This window comes from Oncorhynchus kisutch, linkage group LG3 (assembly GCF_002021735.2).
Source record: "Oncorhynchus kisutch isolate 150728-3 linkage group LG3, Okis_V2, whole genome shotgun sequence".
In the NCBI taxonomy this organism is placed as follows: domain Eukaryota; kingdom Metazoa; phylum Chordata; class Actinopteri; order Salmoniformes; family Salmonidae; genus Oncorhynchus; species Oncorhynchus kisutch.
In genome coordinates this window covers 66,564,534-66,588,803 of record NC_034176.2, presented here as the reverse complement: position 1 = coordinate 66,588,803, position 24,270 = coordinate 66,564,534, and the positions used below count along the sequence as shown (strand labels likewise).

Here is a 24,270-nt window from a genome sequence, read left to right as displayed (position 1 = left end):
GCCCATGCTCAAACTCACGCTCACACTCACACTACTTATCAACTGTCTGTCCTGACAAGACTGAGACATCAGATGTCCGCGGGAAATATGGAACTTGAGGGAAAAAGAAAAATTAAGGAGCAATGTGCCCTGAGGAAGGACATCATCAAAGAGTTCCTGGCAGAATTTCTGGGGATATTCGTATTAATAGTAAGTACATGGACACTACCCCTCATCACCTGACTGTCATTTAATAGCCTGCTTTAAAGCAGCAACAATATGGTAATAAGGTGTCAAAATTGTTCTCAGGGGACTTGATCTGTCAACAGGGATATCATGTTTTGACATGTTTAGGTGCTGATAATATATCCTGATAATATGGCTTCTCTTTGATGTGCTCATCCATAATTCTGGTATGAGAAAGTACTTGGGAGATAATTAAGACATCTAGAGAATGTTGTAATGGCAAGAATGACAGGTGGGGGATAGGAGGGGGAAAATTAATGGGATGCTTGGTGTTTTCAGCCATAAATAAAAACATGATCAAACACAATAAACCTTTACTGACATGCACCATTCACCATGCACCATGCACCATTCACCATGCACCATTCATCATGCACCATGCACCATGCATCATTCCATATGATGTATGATCATCACAGTGATTTGACATTCATATTTCTTTAGAATGTATCTAATCTGTGAATAAATCGACCCAATTTATGTAGCATACTGCACACCATTATATTTCCGCAAAGCTTCATTATTTGATGAACAAATCTACCCTATATGTTGCTTGTAGGCTGAAAATCATCATATGACAGCATCAATATTTAATACATTTTAAAGCATACCCCCCCTATCAATTGCAATCTTCTTGCCAATGAATACAGTGAGAATAGATTTATATTACACTGAATACAGAGAAACCATTAGCATAAGATAGACCACCTGGTCCAATTCACTGTTCATTTTTCTCCTTAACAGACATACACACTCTTTCTCTCTGCATTATTACTGCGGTAAAAACACAAACATTTCCCCATCATCACCAAGCTTGGAGGGAAACACTGTTTACTGAGGTGAAATCTACAGGGGTCCTTAATAAGCTGACCTGTCTTTTGCCTTCCACCTGTCCCCTCTAGGTTCACCTCCCCATCCTGTCCTGTCTGTCTGAGTGGCACAGCTCAGTGGCTGGGCTTACTGAGGCTCAGTCTCAGTGGCTTCAATGAGTCAGTGGTCATCCTGATCAGCGCCACAACATAAATGGACTAATCCACTCCTCACAACAGAAACAGCTATTTTTGGACAAAATCATTCTTTCAACACTTTTGTTTTGATTTACTTGTCCTTCTAATAAAACAATGAAAGGATGAATGATCATTTCCCATGCTTCAAATGGGACATCTTCGATGGCATTCTTCTTACAGGGTTCAGGGGGAACGCACTGATCTAAAAGGAAATCTAATTAGAAATGAAGGCTGTAGAACAAGAGGACTAGTCTTTTATGCATAATTAGAAATGAAAAAACAACGACTTTTTCTTCCTCCTGCCAACATGTTTTTGCTTGTGTTTTTTGTCTCTGTCTCCGTCCCAGCTCTTTGGATGTGGCTCGGTGGCCCAGACAGTGCTGAGTAAGGGAGCTCTGGGAGAACCCTTGACCATCCACATCGGCTTCACTCTGGGTGTGATGATGGCCGTCTACGTGGCTGGGGGAGTGTCAGGTGAATACCATACCTCCTTTACATAACTTTTGATTCACAACATCCATTTCTACAGTCCACTCTGCACATAGCCAGCATACAGTGTTCTAACATCCCAAAAAGTAGATTTTGCAGTATGATTGAAGTTGCAACACAACATGTGTGTTTAGTGTTGAGACTTTTCAGTTGGTCAGCACCTCACTTTATAGGGCAGGCCTTTTTTTATGTCATTATATCTTCTTTTGTATACATCCTTTTATGTCATTATACCCTCTGTACAAAGGCCACAACTAGTTATTCAATGAGTTCTCCTATGGGGACAGCCTAAGAACCCTTTAAGGTTCTAGATAGCACCTTTTCTTTTAAGAGTGTACCGTTGCCCTTGAGCAAGGCACTTAACCCCCCACAACAACAGCTCCCCGGGTGCCTAGTGTGGCAGCCCCTGTACCTCTCCAAAAACCTGCTCATGTGTGTCTCAGAGGGGTTAAAAGCAGAAGTAAACATTTGTGCAATTGACAAATTAAAGGATCTTAATATTAAAAAGGGTTTTGGGTAAAATATGTGAGCAGGACTCAAAGGTCATCAATGGTTGTTTGTCTTTGATGAAACGGCTTTACTTTGCCATGAACTTTGACCATCGATGTCTGGCTCTCTTTGCTCTCAGGTACTAAACTCTTAAAGGACAACATGTACTTCCCACATGTCTGGGTAAATGTGTGTTATGGCTCCATGGATGTCCTCACATCCACATTTTCACCTGTTCATTGATTGAAAAATGTGGGAGATGATGTCCATCCCTGTTGTCAGGTACAGTTGAAGTCAGAAGTTTACATACACCTTAGCCAAATACATTTAAACTATTTTTTTCACAATTCCTGACATTTAATCCAAGTACAAATTCCCCGTTTTAGGTCAGTTAGGATCACCATTTTATTTTAAGAATGTCAAATGTCAGAATAATAGTAGAGAGAATGATTTATTTCGGCTTTTTTTCTTTCATCACATTCCCAGTGGGTCAGAAGGTTACAAGCACTCAATTAGTATTTGGTAGCATTTGCCTTTAAATTCTTTAACTTGGGTCAAACATTTCGGGTAGCCTTCCACAAGCTTCCCACAATAAGTTGGGTGAATTTTGACCCATTCCTCCTTACAGAGCTGGTATAACTGAGTCAGGTTAGTAGGCCTCCTTGCTCGCACACGCTTTTTCAGTTCTGCCCACACATTTTCAATAGGATTGAGGTCAGGGCTTTTTGATGGCCACTCCAATACCTTGACTTTGTTGTCCTTAAGTCATTTTGGAAGTATGCTTGTGTCATTGTCCATTTGGAAGAACCATTTTCGACCAAGTTTTAACTTCCTGACTGATGTCTTGAGATGTTGCTTCAATATATCCACATAATTTTCCTGCCTCATGATGCCATCTATTTTGTGAAGTGCACCAGTCCCTCCTGCAGCAAAGCACCCCCACAACATGATGCTGCCACCCCCGGGCTTCACGGTTCTTCGGCTTGCAAGCATCCTCCTTTTTCCTCCAAACATAAAGATGGTCATTATGGCCAAAAGGTTCTATTTTTGTTTCATCAGACCAGAGGACATTTTTCCAAAAAGTATGATCTTTGTCCCCATGTGCAAATGCAAACCGTAGTCTGGATTTTTTATGGTGGTTTTGGAGCAATGGCTTATTCCTTGCTGAGTGGCCTTTCAGGTTATGTCGATATAGGACTCGTTTTACTGTGGATATAGATACTGTTGTTCCTGTTTTCTCCAGCATCTTCACAATGTACTTTCCTGTTGTTCTGGGATTGATTTGCACCTTTTGCACCAAAGAGACAGAACGCGTCTCCTTCCTGAGCGGTATGACGGCTGCGTGGTCCCATGGTGTTTATACTTGCGTACTATTGTTTGGACAGATGGACGTGGTACCTTCAGGCATTTGGAAATTGCTCCCAAGGATGAACCAGACTTGTGGAGGTCTACAATTTTTTTCTGAGGTCTTGGCTGATTTCTTTTTATTTTCCCATGATGTCAAGCAAAGCGGCACTGCGTTTGAAGGTAGGCCTTCAAATACATCCACAGGAACACCTCCTATTGACTCAAATGATGTCATCATTTTCTGGAATTTTCCAAGCGGTGCAACTGGGGTGCAAAGGAGCAAGATAAATACAGTATGGGGATGAGGTTGATTGGATGGGCTATTTATAGATGAGCTATGTACAGGTACAGTGATCTGTGAGCTGCTCTGACAGCTGGTGCTTAAAGCTAGTGAGGGAGATATGAGTCTCCAGCTTCAGAGATTTTCTGATTTGTAGGGGTCCAGATTTTGCAGCTCTTTTAGATCATCAGCTATCTGGATTTGGGTGAAGGAGAAGTGGGGGAGGTTTGGGTGATTTGCTGTGGGGAGCGCAGGGCTGTTGACCGGGGTAGTGGTAGCCAGGTGGAAAGCATGGCCAGCCGTAGAAAAATGCTTATTGAAATTCTCAATTATTGTGGATTTATCGGTGGTAACAGTGTTTCCTAGCCTCAGTGCAGTGGGCAGCTGGGAGGAGGTGCTCTTATTCTCCATGGACTTTACAGTGTCCCAGAACCTTTTTGAGTTTGTGCTACAGGATGCACATTTCTTTTTGAAAAAGCTAGCCTTAGCTTTCCTAACTGCCTGTGTATATTTGTTCCTAACTTCCCTGAAAAGTTGCTTATCACGGGGGCTGTTCGATGCTAATGCAGAACACCACAGTGTAACTTCTGAGCCACTAGAATTGTGATACAGTGAATTATAAGTGAAATAATCTGTCTGTAAACAATTGTTGGAAGAATTACTGGTGTCATTCACCAAGTAGATGTCCTAACCGACTTGCCAAAACTATAGTTTGTTATTAACAAGAAATGTGTGGAGCGGTTTTAATGACTCCAACCTATGTGTATTTAAAGTTCCGACTTCAACTGTAGATCACAGGAGAGAAAGTAAAGAGTACAGTCAAGAATCCCTAACACTCTCCTGTGTGTTCCACCCTGACTTGTGTCCTGGGGAAAAGTCCACACACAGTAACAGAAATGGACTGTGGAGACCTAGGTCATCACTAGAGACTCAGCAACATGGCAAAATGATACAGAGAACATCATGTTAGTATTCCATAGCAGTCTGGACTCAACGTGGGTACCATTTAGTATTACCCGAACTGGGGGAGAGGCACAGAGGAAATGGAAGAAATATGTAATAGCTCGATTACCCATTCCTAATGCCTGGCTGCTTCTTGGTGTCAGAGGATGAAGTGTGCCGGCTAGATTTACAAGGCTGGAGTTGTGTGTCCTCATGTCCAGGGGGACTTTATTGGGTACATTCCATAGAGATTAAAGCGAGGAGAGTCCTCTCCCTCTCGCTTCGGCAGCAACAATGACACAGAGGGATAACATTAGGGGGAATCACTTTTTAAATGTCACGCTGCCTTAGGTGAGCTTGCTGAGCAAGGTGGAGAGCGGTTTTTAATCATCAATCAAGGGTTTCATTATGTCTCAGCGAGGCTTTACGTAATGGGGGATGATGAGTTGTAATTTGAAATTTCCGTGGTAATTTCCATCACAATTGGGACATAAAAGAGCAACGACGTGATTAGAGCTTTTAATGCCCACCCCCAGGATAATATGAACACTGAAGCATATGAGCTAATATGAGTGTTATATGAGCCATACTCAATGTGCTTTCATCTTAGAAAATCCAATGTTGGCAGAGTGTAAGCTTAGCCTTTGTGCTGTACCTCTAAAACTCAACCCAGGACTCAACCCACCCCTCATCCTCAATGCCTGGTTTACAGCTACAGCAGATCAGACCAGAGTGTTGGAAAGCCAACATTTATGCCATGTTTGGAGGAGCTTCCTTGAGCAAAAATGACATTTTTATTGATTTATTTCACCTTTATTTAACCAGGTAGGCCAGTTGAGAACACGTTCTCATGTACAACTGCGACCTGGCCAAGATAAAGCAAAGCAGTGCGACACAAACAACAACACAGAGTTACACATTGAATAAACAAACGTACAGTCAATAACACATCACAAAAGTCTATATACAGTGTGTGCAAATGAAGGAAGATTAGGGAGGTAAGGCAGTAAATAAGCCATAGTGCCAAAATAATACAATGTAGCATTAACACTGGAGTGATAGATGTGCAGAAGATGAATGTGCAAGTAGAGATACTGGCGTGCAAAGGAGCAAAACAAGAAAAAAACAATATGGGGATGAGGTAGTTGGATGGCCTATTTACAGAGGGGCTGTATACAGGTGCAATGATCTGTAAGCTGCTCTGACAGCTGATGCTTAAAGTTAGTGAGGGCGATATGAGTCTCCAGCTTCAATGATTTTTGCAGTTCGTTCCAGTCATTGGCAGCAGAGAACTGGAAGGAAAGGCGGCCAAATGAGGAATTGGCTTTGGGGTTGACCAGTGAAATATACCTGCTGGAGCGTGTGCTGTGGGTGGGTGCTGCTATGGTGACCAGTTAACTGAGATAAGGCGGGGCTTTCCCTAGCAGAGACTTCTAGATGACCTGAAGCCAGTGGGTTTGGCGACGAATATGAAGCGAGGGCCAGCCAACGAGAGCATGCAGGTGTAACGATCGTTGTCCTCTTCAGATGAGGAATAGGAAGGATCAGACCAAAATGCAGCGTGGTAAGTGTCCATGTTAATTTTAATAAATAAACTGAACACTGCAATAACCAAAAAACAACAAAGGGAGAGAGTGAACGAAACTAAACAGTTCTGTAAGGTGAAGACACACAAAACAGAAAACACCTACCCACAAACACAGGGGGGAACAGGCTACCTAAGTATTGTTCTCAATCAGAGACAACGATAGACAGCTGCCTCTGATTGGGAACCATACCAGGCCAAACACAGAAATACAAAACATCGAACAAAAACATCGAATGCCCAGCCCAACTCACGCCCTGACCAAACCAAAAATAGAGACATAAAAAGGAACTAAGGTCAGGACGTGACAGTACCCCCCCCCCCCCCCCCCAAAGGTGCGGAGGGTCTGGGTGGGCATTTCACAGCGGTGGCGGCTCTGGTGCGGGACGTAGACCCCACTCCACCTTAGTCTTGGCCCACTTATGTGGCGCCTCTGGAGTGGCGACCCTCGCCGCCGACCTCAGACTGGGGACCCTTACAAGCGGGCCCCGAATAGTCGGGAGACTCTGGCGGCGCCGGACAGGAGGGAGACTCTGGTGGCGCTGGAGTGAAGGGCGTCTCTGGCGGCTCCGGAGTGACGGGCGGCTCTGGCAGCTCCGGACTGATGGGCGGCTCTGGCAGCTCCGGACAGACGGGCGGCTCTGGCAGCCCCGGACAGACGGGCGGCTCTGGCAGCTCCGGACAGACGGGCGGCTCTGGCAGCTCCGGACAGGCGGGAGACTCTGGCAGCGCCGGACAGGCGGGAGAACCTGGAAGGAGAAGACGGAGAGACAGCCTGGTGCGTGGGGCTGCCACAGGACCCACCAGGCTGGGGAGACCTACAGGAGGCCTGGTGCGTGGATGAGGCACCGGATGGACCGGGCTGTGGGGGAGCACTGGAGCTCTGGTGCCCAGCCTTGGCACCACTCCTCCAGGCTGGATGACCACTTTAGCCCGGACCCTCCAGAGTGCAGGCACAGGTTGAACCAGGCTCAATGCCCACATTTGCCCGGCACGGGCGGAGCACAGGCATAGGGCGCACTGCACCCTCCCAGCGCCCCGGAGACACAGCACGCAGAGCCGGCGCAGGAGACCCTGGTCCGAAACGGCGTACCGGAGACCAAACACGCTGAGCCGGCACAATACGCCCTGGCTGGATGCCCACTCTCGCATGGCACTTGCGGGGGGATGGCCTATAGCGCTCCGGGCTCTGAGCGCGTACTGGTGACACCGTGCGCTTGACTGCATAACACGGTGCCTGACCAGTACTACGCTTCTTCCGGTAAGCAAGGGGAGTTGGCTCCGCCCCCCATTTTATTTTGGGGGGGTGCCTCTCGTGCATATCGCCTGTGCCCAGGGTCCCTTGCCGTCCAATATCTCCTCCCAAGTCCAGGAGTCCTGAACCCTCAGCTCCCTGTTACCCCGCTGCTTGGTCCGTTTGTGGTGGGTAGTTCTGTAACGATCGTTGTCCTCCTCGGATGAGGAATAGGAAGGATCAGACCAAAATGCAGCGTGGTAAGTGTCCATGTTAATTTTAATAAATAAACTGAACACTGCAATAACCAAAAAACAACAAAGAGAGAGAGTGAACAAAACTTAACAGTTCTGTAAGGTGAAGACACACAAAACAGAAAACACCTACCCACAAACACAGGTGGGAACAGGCTACCTAAGTATGGTTCTCAATCAGAGACAACGATAGACAGCTGCCTCTGATTGTGAATTAAGATCAGGACGTGACAACAGGTCGCAGTGGCGGGTAGTATATGGAGGAATAATGGAACTGAGGAAGAATGAAACTGTAGAACAAGTCTCTCGTCTCCAACCCTCTTTGCTTCATTACAGACTAGCTGATCACTCTGACACAGAGGATCCAGATCCTGGTTCAGTGGGTAATGATGGAGACGGTATATAGCTGCAGTAGAGTAGTACTACAGTATGTGTGCTATTCTTGTTGGAGTGTGTAGTAGGCTACAGTACATAAACCTTTATTGCATGATTTGGCCATTCAACCCTGGGGCCCATGTGTGGATGAGAAGCCTTCACACTGTTAGGTGACATCTCTGATGATGATCACAGGTATTGGACTAATGAGCTTTACTGGGACATGGGTCTCTAGTGTGGTGGAGGGGGGCGGGGCACTCTGCTTTCCAGCCTTCCCCGCCAGCCTAGTCTCTCCAAGTGGAACACAACACACTTCTGCTCCTTTTCACTCCTATGTCGGTGATGCTAATTTACAGGCAGAGTAAACCAGCACCCTTGTTAGCGGAGGTGTGTCATTCCAACGATATGCGGATTTGCGCGAGTCTTAAGCAGATTCAGGCAGATTATGTCAGACCCAATTCCGATAGGATGTTTCAGCCGGCTGTTGTGGCCACAGTTAGTGAACAAGGCTGGGGATTAGTGTTTGGGGCGCTCTGAAACCCCCAGCAGTGTTGCCCCGCTGAGGTCACCCAGTGCCTCAGTCCCCGCCTTGGGCCCCGCCTAGTGTTGTGCCGTAATTGTGTCTATGACTGAATCCACTAGATAAGTATAGTGGTTACAAATGAATGTGTCTCAGACTTTCTACATAAGCTTGAACCTTGTTTTTAATTCCAGTTTTAACTTTGTTCCAGGGGCCCATGTGAACCCAGCAGTCTCTCTGGCCATGGTGGTCCTGGGCAAACTGCCTATAAAGAAGTTCCCTGTCTACGTGGCAGCACAGTTCCTGGGTGCCTTCGCTGGATCTTGTGCTGTCTATGGGTTGTATTACGGTAGGTGTTACTCTCATCATGTCCATCACCATCATCATAATCATCATCATCCTCATTAAATGGAACCCATATTCATAGCATTTAGCCAGTGTGATATTTGAATGAAAAGGTGTTGATCATTATTGGAGTGGGAACATTATAGGTTATTACTAACACTAACATTATTGGGAAAACTCAATGGCTAATTCTACTATTCTCTTTTCCATAGATGCCTTAATGGAACACACAGGAGGAGTTATGCAAGTTACTGGCATCAATGCCACAGCTAATATATGGGCATCCTACCCTGCCAAGCACATCTCAGTCCTTGGAGGATTCGTAGACCAGGTGAGAGATGCACCATCAATGGTTATCTAACCATATCCTAATACTCTTTGTTACTGAATGATATGAGCCGCACAGGCACACACCCTGATTTATGTTTGAAGTCCCTGAGCTAGAACATGACAGTACATGTGTAATAGTATGAATATAAGTGAATGTGCACATTTTTTATTTTATTTAACCAGGCAAGTCAGTTAAAAACACATTTTTATTTACAATGACGGCCTACCCTGGCCAAACTAACCCTAAACTGGACGACTCTGGGTTAATTGTGCACCGCTCTATGGGAGTCCCGATCACGGCCGGTTGTGATTGAACCCAGGTCTGTAGTTACGCCTCTAGCACTGCGCCCCTCGGTCCCCCGAATGCATTTAGATCAGTCATGTGCATGTAAGTAACTAAGCCTTCCCAACAATGCAGAGAGAGAGAAAATAGAGAAATAATAGAAAAGTAATAACACATAATAAAAGTAATAATAAATACACAATGAGTAACGATAACTTGGCTATGTACATGGGGTATCAGTACCGAGACGATGGATATGAGGTAATTGAGGTAGATATGTACATATAGCTAGGAATAAAGTGACTAAGCAACAAGATATATAATTAACAGTAGCAGCAGCAGATGTCATGAGTCAAAAAGGTTAGTGCAAAAAGGGTCCATGCAGATTGTCTGGGTAGCTAATTGGTTAACTGTTGAACTAACTATTTAGACTTGGTGCATCGGTACCGCTTGCCATGCAGTAGCAGAGAGAACAGTCTATGACTTGGGTGTCTGGTGTTTTTGACATTTTTCAGGGCATTCTTCTGACACCGTCTGCTATAGAGGTCCTGGATGGCAGTGAGCTCGGCCCTAGTGATGTACTGGGCTGCACGCACTACCCTCTGTAATGCCTTGTGGTTTGATGCAAAGCAGTTCCCATACCAAGCAGTGATGCAGCCATTCAAGATGCTCTCTATCTGAGGGCCCATGCCAAATCTTTTCATCCTCCTGAAGGGGAAGAGGAGAGGAGTGTTGGTGTGTGTGGACCATGATAGATCCTTAGTGATATGGACACTGATTAACTTAAAGGTCTCGTCTCACTCCACTACAGCCCCGTCGATGTGAATGGGAGCATGTTCAGCCCTCTGTTTCCTGTAGTTCATGATTTGCTCCTTAGTCTTGCTGACGATGAAGGAGAGTTTGTTGTCCTGGCACCTCACTGCCAGGTCTCTGACCCTCGTGTTGAGGGTCAGCGTGGCGAATGTGTTGTTGTCTACCCTTACCACCTGGGGTTGACCGTCTGGATGTCTGGGATCCAGTTGCAGAGGGAGGTGTTCAGTCCCAGGGTCCTTAGCTTAGTAATGAGCTTGAGGGCACTATGGTGTTGAATGCTGAGCTGTAGTCATTGAACAGCATTCTCACATAGATGTTCCTCTTGTCCAGGTGGGAGAGGGCTGTGTAGAGAGCAATAGAGATGACATCATCTGTGTATCTGTTGGGGCGGTAAACGAATTGGAGTGAGTCAAGGGCGTCTGGGATGATGTTGTTGATGTGAGCCATGACCAGCCTTTCAAAGCATTTCATGGCTACAGATGTGACACTGGGTACGGGGTGATAGTCATTTAGACAGGTTACCTTGGCATTCTTGGACACAGGGACTATGGTGGGCTGCTTGAAACATGTAGGTATTACAGACTGTGTCAGGGAGAGGTTGAATATGTCAGTGAAGACACTTGCCAGCTGGTCAGCACATGATCTGAGTATGCGTCCTGGTAATCCTTGTGAATGTTAACCTGTTTAAAGTTCTTACTCAAATCAGCAACGGAGAGCGTGATCACACAGTCGTCTGGAACAGCTGTTGCTCTCATGCATATATTGTGAGCAATACTGGCTGTGCAAAAACAACCATCTGTGTTGAATACCCAAGAGCTGAGTGTGCACATGCAGGTTTGGTTTCGAATTGAAGGCAGTGAAATGTGTAGTAAATTAAGGATTTTAAAAACTTCTAATATAAATAGCTTTACTTTTCAGTTTATTGAGAAGTCTTTGAAAATAAATGCATTTTTTTAAATTATTTAATTGTAATTGTAGTTTACTTCCTAAATTGACTGCCTTCAATTTGAATTCAGCCCAACCCTGGTTTTGTGTGTGTGTGTGTGTGTGTGTGTGTGTGTGTGTGTGTGTGTGTGTGTGTGTGTGTGTGTGTGTGTGTGTGTGTGTGTGTGTGTGTGTGTGTGTGTGTGTGTGTGTGTGTGTGTGTGTGTGTGTGTGTGTGTGTGTGTGTGTGTGTTTGTGTTTGTGTTTCTTTGTGTGTGGTACGCGCACGGTAGCCTAGTGGTTAGAGCATTGGGCCAGTAACCGAAAGGTTGCTATATTGAATCCCCGAGCTGACACTGTAAAAATCTGCCGTTCTGCCCCTGAACAAGGCAGTTAACCATTAACTGGTTTAATAGAAGCAAACATTCAAGCAGTTGTTTTCCCCTCTATGAACAGTAATAAATGCAATTGTTGAGTATTTTTAACCCAAAATATGGTTTGCTCCTAATATATAACCATATGGATACTGTTCAAAAGACTTCAAAGCTGCCTCATCTATCCTTCATCCAGGGGAAAGGGGAAGCCCCATTATAGGCTTAGACAAAGGAAGTGAAGGCCACAGGTCATCACAGCAAATTAGTCCTTCTGGCCACAGACAGTCATTATAAAACCCAGACCATAACAACAAGCCATTCTCCCCCTGTCACTGTCTGGTATCCAACTCCTATTATAATCTACCATTACATAAAAAGCTACACTGTTATGCTATTATGAGAGGCTGTCTTTTCAATATTGGTGGAGGCATCACAGTGACAGCATGAGCAGTAGCTACAAATGGTTAATTTGGTAGTGATGATGAATATACTGAATACAGATGTAGGATCTTAATTTGATCACACTTTTGTTGCTGTGAATTGTTCTGCACTGCAGGAAATGCAAATTTGCAGTGTATTCATTGTTTAAAAAGGCTGTTAGCATTTGGAAACAATGTCATCCACTGCCAGGAAATCTAAACCAATGCATGGACTGCTGTCATACCTTGTCCATAGACTGCTTACAGGTTGAGTAAACCAATATGTAATTTTGTAATTTGGGCAAACTAACCCGTTAATTATTATGTAGATTATAATTAAAGGGTTAGTTCTTGATGCTGCAGGATTATTTTCCTGCTGTAGCAAACTGGTTCAAATTAAGATCCTACATCTGTATGTCTGTCAATGATCTGTTTTGATCATTGCTATCTCAAACTCATGGTTGATACCTTGTCTCCAGGTGATAGGAACAGCTGCCTTGATCCTGTGCATTCTGGCCATTATTGATGGGAAGAACATTGGCGCTCCTAAAGGGATGGAACCACTGTGCATTGGCCTGATCATAATGGCCATCGGAGTGTCCATGGGACTCAACTGTGGCTATCCCATCAACCCTGCTAGAGACCTGGGCCCAAGGCTCTTCACTGCTGTGGCCGGATGGGGCATGGAGGTGTTCCGGTAATTTCCAACAATGCTTATACTAGAGAAAAGACAAGTCCCACAAATGTGAGCTGGATGGCCTCCATAAGTACAGTAGAATTTCACAAACATTGTTAGATGCCTTTTGCCCTGAAACCCTTTGAAATTGAACATGTGCTTTCTTCTCCCAAAAAATCAAACAGCCCATGCTCACTTTACAGTAGAACATTGAAAGATTCATAAAGACGCAGAAACAGAGTATGTGTGTGTGTGACAGGAAAGCCCCTCTCTGATCTGGGCATGCCAAGTGGAGATGCAGGCACATTATTCTGCTTTTTAGTCCTCCTCCCCAGCAGTGGCTGGGAGTTAGGCACGCAGTGTGAGAAACATGGGAGTGAATACCAGAATACCAGTTCTCTCCTACAGGAAGAGCAGGAGTGTGCAGCTCTATCGCTCTATCTCTGCTCTTCTGACAATCTTAATCAATATTTTAGCAACCTCTTGCATCTCCTGCATTTTCAAAAAGGCTTGGAGATGTGAGTGGGCAGAGTAAGATTATTTCTCCGCACATAAATATTCCATGCCTCACATAACAGAAAAATGTCATTAGTTACAATGTCTGTACTTTGCCATGCAAACTTCCATAGTACCCAGAGAAATCTGGGGGAAGCAATTCACAAGCAGTTATTTAACAATGAGAGCTGGGCTAAAGAAGAGTCACGTAAGATAAATGTGAAGGCTTGGAGATGTGAGCAGGCAGAGTAAGATTCTTTCTCCGCACATAAATATTCCATGCTTCATATAACAGAAAAATGGCACCATTGTGTGTCCTACTGTCAGAGGCAGACTCTCTCTCTCTGCCATCCCTCCTTAAAGCTGTCCCTGGTACGTTGGGTCCCTGGTACTTCCGAGGCCTCCAACAGCTTTTAAATGCAAGTAAAACTAAGTGCATTCTCTTCAACCAATTGCTGCCCGCACCCTTCTGCCCGACTAGCATCACTACTCTGGACGGTTCTGACTTAGAATATGTGGACAGCTACAAATAGTGTCTGGTTAGACTGTAAACTCTCCTTTCAGACTCACATTAAGCATCTTCAATCCAAAATGAAATCTAGAATCGGCTTCCTATTTCGCAACAAAGCCTCCTTCACTCATGCTGCCAAACATACCCTCGTAAAACTGACTATCCTACCGATCCTTGACTTCGGCGATGTCATTTACAAAATAGCCTCCAACACTCTACTCAGCAAACTGGATGTAGTCTATCACAGTGCCATCCGTTTTGTCACCATAGCCCCATATACTACCCACCACTGCGACCTGTATGCTCTCGTTGGCTGGCCCTCACTACATACTCGTTGCCAAACCCACTGACTCCAGGTAATCTGTAAGTCTATGCTAGGTAAAGCCCCGCCTTATCTCAGCTCACTGGTCACTATAGCAACACCCACCCTTAGCACGAGCTCCAGCAGGTATATTTCACTGGTCACCCCGAAAGCCAACACTTCCTTTGGCTGCCTTTCCTTCCAGGTCTCTGCTACCAATGACTGGAACAAATACTCAAAATCTTATATCTCCCTCTCTAACTTTAAGCATCAGCTGTCAGAGCAGCTTACCGATCACTGTACCTGTATACAGCCAATCTGTAAATAGCACACCCAACTACCTCATCCCCATATTGTTACTTATCCTCTTGCTCTTTTGCACTGCACTATCTCTACTTGCACATCATCATCTGCACATCTATCACTCCGGTGTTAATGCTAAATTGTAATTATTTTGCCTCCATGGCCTATTTATTGCCTTACCTCCCTACTCTTCTACATTTGCACACACTGTACAATGATTTTCTAATGGGTTATTGACTGTACGTTTGTTTATGTGTAACTCTGTGTTGTTGTTTTTGTCGCACTGCTTTGCTTTATCTTGGCCAGGTAGCAGTTGTAAATGAGAACTTGTTCTCAATTGGCCTACCTGGTTAAATAAAGGTTCAATTTTAATTTAAAAATAAAAAAATAAAAAAATATGAAGGACCTCGCTGCCAGTGCACTATAGACTTCTATTCAGTAGATGGCGGTGTCTGATCTAATGGCCACAGTCAACAGTTTCCCAACCTGCACTTTGGGGAGCCCATGTTTGCACATATTTGTTCTATTCCAGCACTAGCACAGTACACCTGATTTAAGGGGCTGGTTGGTTAAATCACAAGCTGAATCAGGAGTGCTGGAGCTGGAATAGAACAATTGTGTGCAATGGTTGGGGGTACCCTACTGGGGTGGGAAATGTTGACATTGTCACGCCCTAACCTTAGAGAGCCGTTTTATTTATCTATTTGGTTAGGTCAGGGTGTGATTTGGGTGGGCATTCTATGTTTTCTATTTCTTTGTTTTTGACCGCGTGTGGTTCCCAATCAGAGGCAGCTGTCTATCGTGGTCTCTGATTGGGAATCATACTTAGGCAGCCTTTTTCCCACCTAATGTTGTGGGTAATTATTTATTTTCTGTGTGTGTTTGTGTGCTCCACGGTTGCGTCACGTTCGGTTTCTGTTTACCTGTTTTTTTTGTGAAAGTTTCACTTTATTAAAATAAGTGGAATTACATGCACGCTGCACCTTGGCTCATTTATGACAGGGAGTTTGAAGACAGTGAACGTGACAGACATACAGTATTTGACCCTCTACTTTATACTGTGTTCACACTACATCTTACCAGATGTTTCGCATACAGATGTAGAATATTAATTTGATCACCCTGTTGTAGGAGAACTCTCCTGCAATGCAGGACATTTAAAACTTGTAGTGTATTTGAAGTTTGAAAAGGTTTCTAAAGTTTGTCATTTCCACTTTGAGATTAAAGACTGTATTACGCCCATATTTTCGAAAAATGTATCACCCCCTACAAAAATGTCCATGAATTATAATTTGCTGTTGTTGCAGGATTCCTTTCCATCTGTAGCAAACTGACTCAAATTAAGATCCTATGTCTATATGAGATTATCTATATACGTATACATTTAAGATTAGTTCTCTCTAATGCACACATAAACCTGCGGCCCTGAGATTTACATCATACTGTCAAATTTGACGTAATCTGTCCGCTTGAAATATAGGTATAAATACATCCCTTAAATCTCAGACATTTTAGCAGCACACACAGCTGTAATCACAATGTTAAGATAGAGATGTCTAAGGGTGATAGTAGGATTTAAAGTGTATATTCCATCCACCATACATTACATCCACTGATTCTCTGTAAGGAAACTGAACACAATAGGACCAGGTACAGTGGCACTTTCCTTGGACATCAGTAGGAAGAGCTGGCAGGGTGCCATGTCCATGAGACCTCATCGTGTGACCCAGTGTGTCTGTCTGTCATCAGGCCTGATTATGGGATATGGTTAGTCAACCTGGCTCTGCCCATAGATTACACACCCTAATCCACCAAACCTGTAGTCTGCATCCACCCCCTGGTAATTTAGCAGCTAAACACAGCCTGTTCAGACACTGTCTATTTACCTGGGCCTTGTCATGTCAGTGCTGGTAATTCAGACCCTTTCCTTTCGCCCACAGGGTCCAACCAGTCAGTACTAGCAGAGGGAGGCCAATCTCTATCAGGGAGTTGCCCTGAGGTGATCAAGCGCTCCGTTCAGAACGGAATCAGGACATGTACTACGTAGGCTACAGTAGCATAGAGTTGTTTAGGTTGGAGTTTGACTATTTCCCGCTATTAAGATAACTAGCACAATTAGAATTAGACATTTATAGAAAAGGATTGGTGGGGAGTGGGAACAGATCAACTTTATGTATAGTCGGATCAATGGACTAAGCAGGCAGATTAAGAGAGAGAGTAGAGTAGTGAGAGGTGGAGATTAGAGGGAGCCTATCCAGGGAGTCTTACTGTATAAATAAACAAAAGGTAGTAGTGGAATCTGCTCCCAATGTACCAGTGGAGTCTGCTGAGGGGAGGACGGCTCAAAGTAATTGCTGGAACAGAGCAAATGGAATGGTCCATGTGTTTGATGTATTTGATACCATTCCACTGATTATCGCTCCAGCCATTACCACAAGCCAATTCTCCCCAATTAAGGTGCCACCAACCTCCTGTGTAATGTACAGTAGCGTACCCCAGACCATGTCATGTTCCTGGGTTGCTTTAAAGCCCCATGCAGTCTTTTTCAACGTATTTTTAAATCATCACTGTATGTCTAATAAATCACTGTGTGTGTTTATTTCATGAAAATAACAGCAAATATATTTTTTATAATTTATTACCCTGAGCCTCCTTTCGCTATCAATTATGCTGTCTGATTGTGTGGGCATGTTGATACAAATGTAAATATATTTTCATACACATCCCTGATTGGCGGATAGGATGATCCCTGCTTACCCCTTCAAATTAGGAGGATACATATGCAAGCACAAGAAAACTGGTCATTGTTCCGAATAATTAGATCAGATTATGATTTAATGCTGTCGGCCAAAAACTCCATCCCACCTGAACAGGCTGAAACTCCAAGCATTTTTTCAATAAGCTCTTACTCTTAAAGGGCATTATAATAATTTTCACAATTTCAGTGTTATTTCAACCTCATAGTGTGGAGATATCATAAAAAAACTGGTAAATCATGTTTTTGACTGCACTGTCCCTTTAACGCAGGTGACCACTATTTACACTGTAGATAGTGTACAAAACATTATTGAGTTGCACCCCCTCGTCGGGGCATGGACTACAAGGTGTCGAACGCGTTCCACATGGATACTTGCCCATGTTGACTACAATGTTTCCCACAGTTGTGTTAACTTGGTTGGGTGTCCTTTGGGTGGTGGACCATTCTTGATACACACAGGAAACTGTTGAGCATGAAAACCCAGCAGTGTTGCAGTTCTTGACACACTCAAACTGGTGCACCTGGCACCTACTTCCATACCCCATTCAAAGAGGCTTAAATATTTTGTCTTGCCCATTCACCTTCTGAATGGCACACATTCACAAACCCTGTTTTCTCAAGGCTTAAAAACTCCTTCTTTAACCTGTTTCTTCTCCTTCATCTACACTGATTGAAGTGGATTTAACAATTGACATTATAAGGGATCATAGCTTTCACCTGGATTCACCTGGTCAGTCTATGTCATGGAAAGAGCAGGTGTTCCTAATGTTTTGTAGACCCAGTATATTTGGTATTAAATGTTTATTTTAAATTACTCACTACAAAGTAAAGTGTAAACTCTTGAACCCCTGTATATATATCTCCTCTTGTCTGTGCAGTGCTGGAGGCTGCTGGTGGTGGATCCCAGTAGCGGGGCCCATGGTGGGAGGAGTGGTGGGAGCCGCCATTTACTTCCTGTTCATCGAGCTGCACCATGCCGAGCCTGAGAAACAGGGGGAGAACAACGTCAAGGACAAATACGAGATGGTCACCCTGAGTTAGACAGAGAGGCCATGAGCACCAATGGTACTGAGGCTTGGCAGCTTCCTACCCCTTTAACCCTCAACAGGCTAAACATTCACCTCAATGAGGCCACACTTGACACAACCTTCTCTGCTTGCACTAGAGTCATTTCCTCTGTCTAAGGGACCTGAGGTCAGGTCTCAGTCTCTGCACTCTCATGGACAGGTCCGCTGAAAGAATGCCAGTTGAGCCAACACATAAAAAACACAAACAGTATGTAATGTTAAATTCACAATCACAAGCTGAGATCTCAGGCATGTTTACTAGCCCATGACATCATCATCAGGTGTTCAGACTATCCATTCTACTCTTAATAATTTATATTGCATCTCTTGTATAGGGCTATTTTTCATTGCAGGAGGAATTTGCCAAGTTTGAAACCATCTCATTATTTTCTATCTTTCAGACAGAGGTGATGGTAAATGTTATTAACCAGATTAATGGCAAATGTTATTAACAACATAGAAAATAGCCAGTAACAGTTTCTGTGATTGAAGGAAGGAAGTGTGTATATTTTTTTGTCATTGAGCTAGTTTAATGGTATGCTCTCTGGAGTGTCTTCCGTCTTCTGCTTCACTTCATCCATCTATTTGTTACAGTTATGTGAATCGCTCTGCCTGCTGCGACACACAGCCTCATCACTGCATGTGTGCTATAGCTAACACACATCTATGTATTTGTGCTTTGAAATGCTCATAGTCTTTTTTTTTTTTTTTTTTTAGAGTGCGGAAAAAACAGACAATGTGTGTGAAATGAGCCTCCCACCGTTCTCTCGTTGAGCACAGAACTGTGTATCGTGACACGGCATCACTTCTAAATTATTTTTTATCTGACTTTTATTTCCTTTTATATAACGTTCCTGCTGTCATGTGCACACATTTTCATAGAAGCATGAGTAGGGAAGCCTAGTATCTACAGTACCTAGCATGAGTAGGGAAGCCTAGTATCTACAGTACCTAGCATGAGTAGGGAAGGCTAGTATCTACAGTACCTAGCATGAGTAGGGAAGGCTAGTATCTACAGTACCTAGCATGAGTAGGGAAGCCTAGTATCTACAGTACCTAGCATGAGTAGGGAAGGCTAGTATCTACAGTACCTAGCATGAGTAGGGAAGCCTAGTATCTACAGTACCATTGGACATGTTTTAATAAACAATATACTGTATGAAGAGTCCAATGAGAGATAGTTTACCCCACTGGCCAATGGCCATATGGGAATGTATAAAAATTGTTTGTTTATCGCAATCATTACGTTATTCCTCCAATGATGTGACTAGGATTTAACCACTGAGGAACTCCTACACTATGACCAATAGTGAACTGGACAATAACAGAATAACATCAGTACAACTTCCAAGAATAGAGCCCTCAGACAAAAACACTCAAATGAACCAAGTCCTTCCATCCTAGTGATGTTATTTAGCCATGGGTGGGCAGAGGAACACTAGTTCCCTATTCCCAGAAGAGCCCTCACCAATGAAACACATAGCATTTTATAACCTGTATGTGGCTTACTACTGAACCAGATATAATTCGTAGGGGAAAATGTAGCTCTTTAGAAATGATTTTCTTTATTATTTTACACCTTTGTTACTTAGTGGTTTAGTTGCTGTAGTTTCTTATTGTAGTTCGTTTTTTTGTTTAAAGAAATTGCTACATGTACTTTGGATGACTACATGACGCTAGCTTGATTCTCCTGAGATTCAACCTTTGGATGACTACATGACGCTAGCTTGATTCTCCTGAGTTTCAACCTTTGGATGACTACATGACGCTAGCTTGATTCTCCTGAGTTTCAACCTTTGGATGACTACATGATGCTAGCTTGATTCTCCTGAGTTTCAACCTTTGGATGACTACATGATGCTAGCTTGATTCTTTTGAGATTCAACCTTTGGATGACTACATGACGCTAGCTTGATTCTCCTGAGTTTCAACCTTTGGATGACTACATGATGCTAGCTTGATTCTCCTGAGTTTCAACCTTTGGATGACTACATGACGCTAGCTTGATTCTCCTGAGTTTCAACCTTTGGATGACTACATGATGCTAGCTTGATTCTCCTGAGATTCAACCTTTGGATGACTACATGATGCTAGCTTGATTCTCCTGAGTTTCAACCTTTGGATGACTACATGATGCTAGCTTGATTCTCCTGAGATTCAACCTTTGGATGACTACATGACGCTAGCTTGATTCTCCTGAGTTTCAACCTTTGGATGACTACATGACGCTAGCTTGATTCTCCTGAGTTTCAACCTTTGGATGACTACATGATGCTAGCTTGATTCTCCTGAGATTCAACCTTTGGATGACTACATGACGCTAGCTTGATTCTCCTGAGTTTCAACCTTTGGATGACTACATGACGCTAGCTTGATTCTCCTGAGTTTCAACCTTTGGATGACTACATGATGCTAGCTTGATTCTCCTGAGATTCAACCTTTGGATGACTACATGATGCTAGCTTGATTCTCCTGAGATTCAACCTTTGGATGACTACATGATGCTAGCTTGATTCTCCTGAGATTCAACCTTTGGATGACTACATGATGCTAGCTTGATTCTTTTGAGATTCAACCTTTGGATGACTACATGACGCTAGCTTGATTCTCCTGAGTTTCAACCTTTGGATGACTACATGATGCTAGCTTGATTCTCCTGAGATTCAACCTTTGGATGACTACATGATGCTAGCTTGATTCTCCTGAGATTCAACCTTTGGATGACTACATGATGCTAGCTTGATTCTCCTGAGATTCAACCTTTGGATGACTACATGATGCTAGCTTGATTCTCCTGAGATTCAACCTTTGGAGGAGTACAATGTTTTATGGCTGTTGTTTTTCTGTTGCTTCACTTGACTTAAAAAAATGATAAAAGGCACTTTTACTCACACAATTTTTCTCAGATGCTATTTGATAAAAGTTACTTCTTTGTAAAGGCAATTTTGTAGATTTTACAAAAATAAATATTTGATGTGTATTTCTTTCATAGTCTGTCTTGATCAATCAATCCACATGATTAATGGTCTACTGATTAAGGGAAGTAACACACATTCAATGAGAAACTGTCACTAACCACTGTGGTCCACTAGAACTGGAATAAGTGCATTGGTAGTAACTGGAAGGTATTCAATATTACCCGTATGCAATTCTAAAAATAACAGGCCAGAAAACCGGTCACGATCACTAAGTACAACCACTTAGTCACCCAGAGCAGTGTGGAGTGAATAAAACATTATAAAAATGCAGCAATCGGAAATGCTTATGTAATGTCATGGAGATTAGATGAGGCATGATTTCTCTCTCTCTATCTAGCTATCTCTTTAAGCCCGGTTTGTTGAATCCCCTCTGCAGAGTTTATCTCACTGTATGTGTGAATAACAGACAGAGCACTAGGACCCTCACAGTGGCTCATGCCAGCTCACATACTGTACTCACAGAGAAAATAACTCTTTAAATTCAGTTTCAACTGGTAGCATCCTACCTATACATCTCCATTTAAATCACAAATACAGGTGATGATTGAATTCCAGCCTGTGTCTATCCAGTTTACTTGCAGGGGTCTCAGGACACAGGTAACTGCCAAAATACAGTAAACATCAGCATAAAGTGGTCACTCTATGGAAAGGGGAGACTCAAGTGTCAGAGGACTCTTCTGAAGTCGGTACCATCGATGTGCCACTTCAGTTTGTAGAGTCCAAACTGTTTGGGCTACAAACTAACATGATCCCACTGTGGAAAGGAGAGAATGTCACAAACACAAAGCTGGCACATTGTCTGAAGGTAACTAGTACCCGTTTAACAAAATTAATGGAAGGATGAAGGTAGTTTTGTGCCTTCCCACAAAAGGGTTAAATATGTGTTTATGAATGTGTTATTGAATGCGTTTCTCTGGGCTATAGTATTAAAAGCCAAATTCAATATTTTATCAAATATTTGTAAATTACGCACTCCGCTACACTCATACTATAGATGGGTTGGTTGTTTAGCAACAAAACCGATGAGTGAGCAACTATGGGGCAAACATGTAAACTATATTCTGTCACAATGTTTATTGAAAACATAAATACATTTGCACAACGAGCACTTGTTGTCTCTAAAATACATTGTTATAGTTGTTGATTTGCTAGCTTGCCCTATTAGCATAGATGTGGCATCAGTCAAAATACCTCAAAACAAGAAATGGTATCAAGAACAAGGTAAAAACTAACTGAAACAAACTACCTATGATTCCCCACATGGCAGCTTCTTGTCATTGTTGCTAGCTATCTGGCCATCCAGAATCACAACAACAAACGTCCTTGTGCCCCATTGAAGCGTGCACATAGTTTTTCGGGATGTTGTCAGATAACCTGTCTATAATCTCACTACATGTAGCTCAGGACCTGAAGCAAGGGGTTCAAACTGGACCTCAGACACAGCGGGGTTCAAAATGTAGAACCCAGTTCCTACATTTGAATATAACAATTTATTTTATCAAACAAAACTATGCTACATTTTATCTCTGGGACCCTCAGGATGACAAATCAGAGCAAGATTACTGAATGTAAGTCCATTATTTATCTTCAGATGTGAATGTATCAAACCAGTTGCCGTGATAAATGTTTTTTGTTGTTGTGCACTCTCCTCAAACAAAAGCATGGTATTTTTTCACTGTAATAGCTTCTGTAAATTGGACACTGCAGTCAGATTAACAAGAATTTAAGCTTTCCGCCCATATAAGACATGTCCATGTCCTGGGAAATGTTGTTGTTACTTACAACGTGATGCTAATCGCATTAGCGCAAGTTAGCTCAACTACCTGCGGGGGTACACCAATCCCGTAGAGGTTTTAATGTGTTATCACTGTGCATCATCTAATAGCACAAACAAATGTCCTGGATTGCAGTTAAGATGACATTAACTAAACATGTTGCAAGTGATAAATGACATTCGAGACTTTGGGCAGATTATTACAGTAATTGTTACAGCAATTGTGAAGATCTCCACAGAGCTGGGATCTTGAACATGCATGTTTTCTATGATTACATAAGAAGACATTTATAGTTACAGTAACTTTAAAATGAGGCCATGGATGTGTTACTCATTTTAAGATTGAATAAATACTGTTACATTAGTTTGTAAGATGCCTTAACTTTAGGCTATTTACCATATTACAAAAGTCATATTGAATTGTGTTTGGATGACAACGCAACCAAACATCAACATTTGAAGGAGATGTATCTTCTGCTTGGAAAATGTTCTATCGGTGCCACTGACTTAGTTAGGCTTTACAGTTTGTCTACATGTTAATAATTGATATGTTGGATTCACGTCTCCATCTCAACCAAAAATCTAAGTTAAAGAATAGGACTAAATAAAATCAGCCTTTTTTTATTGCACGTTAAATAAAGTTTGATTTAGTCCTTTTCTTTAAACTTTGATGTTTGGTTGAGATGAGACATGAATCCAACATTATTAACTTAAGTAATTCAGAAATAAACCAAAGCTTGAAACTCTAGGCCTACAGTGCATTCGGAAAGTATTCACACCCCTTGATTTTTTCCACATTTTGTTACTTTACAGCCTTATTCTGAAATGTATTCTATCGTTTTTTTTACATCATCAGTCTACACACAATACCCCATAGTGATAAAGCAAAAACAGGTTTTTAGAAATGTTTACAAATTTGTAAAAAATTAAATACTTAAATATTATATTTACATAAGTATTCAGACCCTTTACTCAGTACTTTGTTGAAGCACCTTTGACAGCGATTAGCTTTGCGTCTTCTTAGGTATTACGCTACAAACTTGGCACACCTGTATTTGGAGAGTTTCATTCTTTGCAGATCCTCTCAAGCTCTGTCAGGTTGGATGGGGAACGTTGCTGTACAGCTATTTTCAGGACTCTCCAGAGATGTTTGTTCGGGTTCAAGTCCGGGC

General features: G+C 42.9%; 1 protein-coding gene across 2 annotated transcripts; it reads left to right on the top strand.

The window, feature by feature from the left end:
* On the top strand, window positions 1-21,333 carry LOC109887860 (aquaporin-9-like). 2 transcript variants are annotated; one of them, XM_020479131.2, is made up of 6 exons: window positions 1-189; window positions 1,580-1,706; window positions 8,959-9,096; window positions 9,305-9,423; window positions 12,715-12,932; window positions 18,158-21,333. In XM_020479131.2, exons 1-6 carry the CDS (start codon window positions 73-75, stop codon window positions 18,318-18,320), a joined length of 882 nt encoding a protein of 293 aa, XP_020334720.1. In that variant the 5' UTR covers window positions 1-72; the 3' UTR covers window positions 18,321-21,333. The 2 variants fall into 2 exon arrangements, with proteins under 2 accessions (XP_020334720.1, XP_031667223.1); XM_031811363.1 differs by having other exon boundaries at window positions 1,128-1,706.
* The last annotated feature ends 2,937 nt before the right edge of the window (window positions 21,334-24,270 follow it).

What these genes read in the sequence shown, in the direction of transcription:
- LOC109887860 (XM_020479131.2), top strand. Translation starts at nt 73, where the DNA reads ATGTCCGCGGGAAATATGGAACTTGAGGGAAAAAGAAAAATTAAGGAG. An exon ending in TGGGGATATTCGTATTAATA is followed by an intron (nt 190 to 1,579) that starts GTAAGTACATGG and finishes TCTCCGTCCCAG; the next exon opens with CTCTTTGGATGTGGCTCGGT. An exon ending in TGGGGCATGGAGGTGTTCCG is followed by an intron (nt 12,933 to 18,157) that starts GTAATTTCCAAC and finishes TTGTCTGTGCAG; the next exon opens with TGCTGGAGGCTGCTGGTGGT.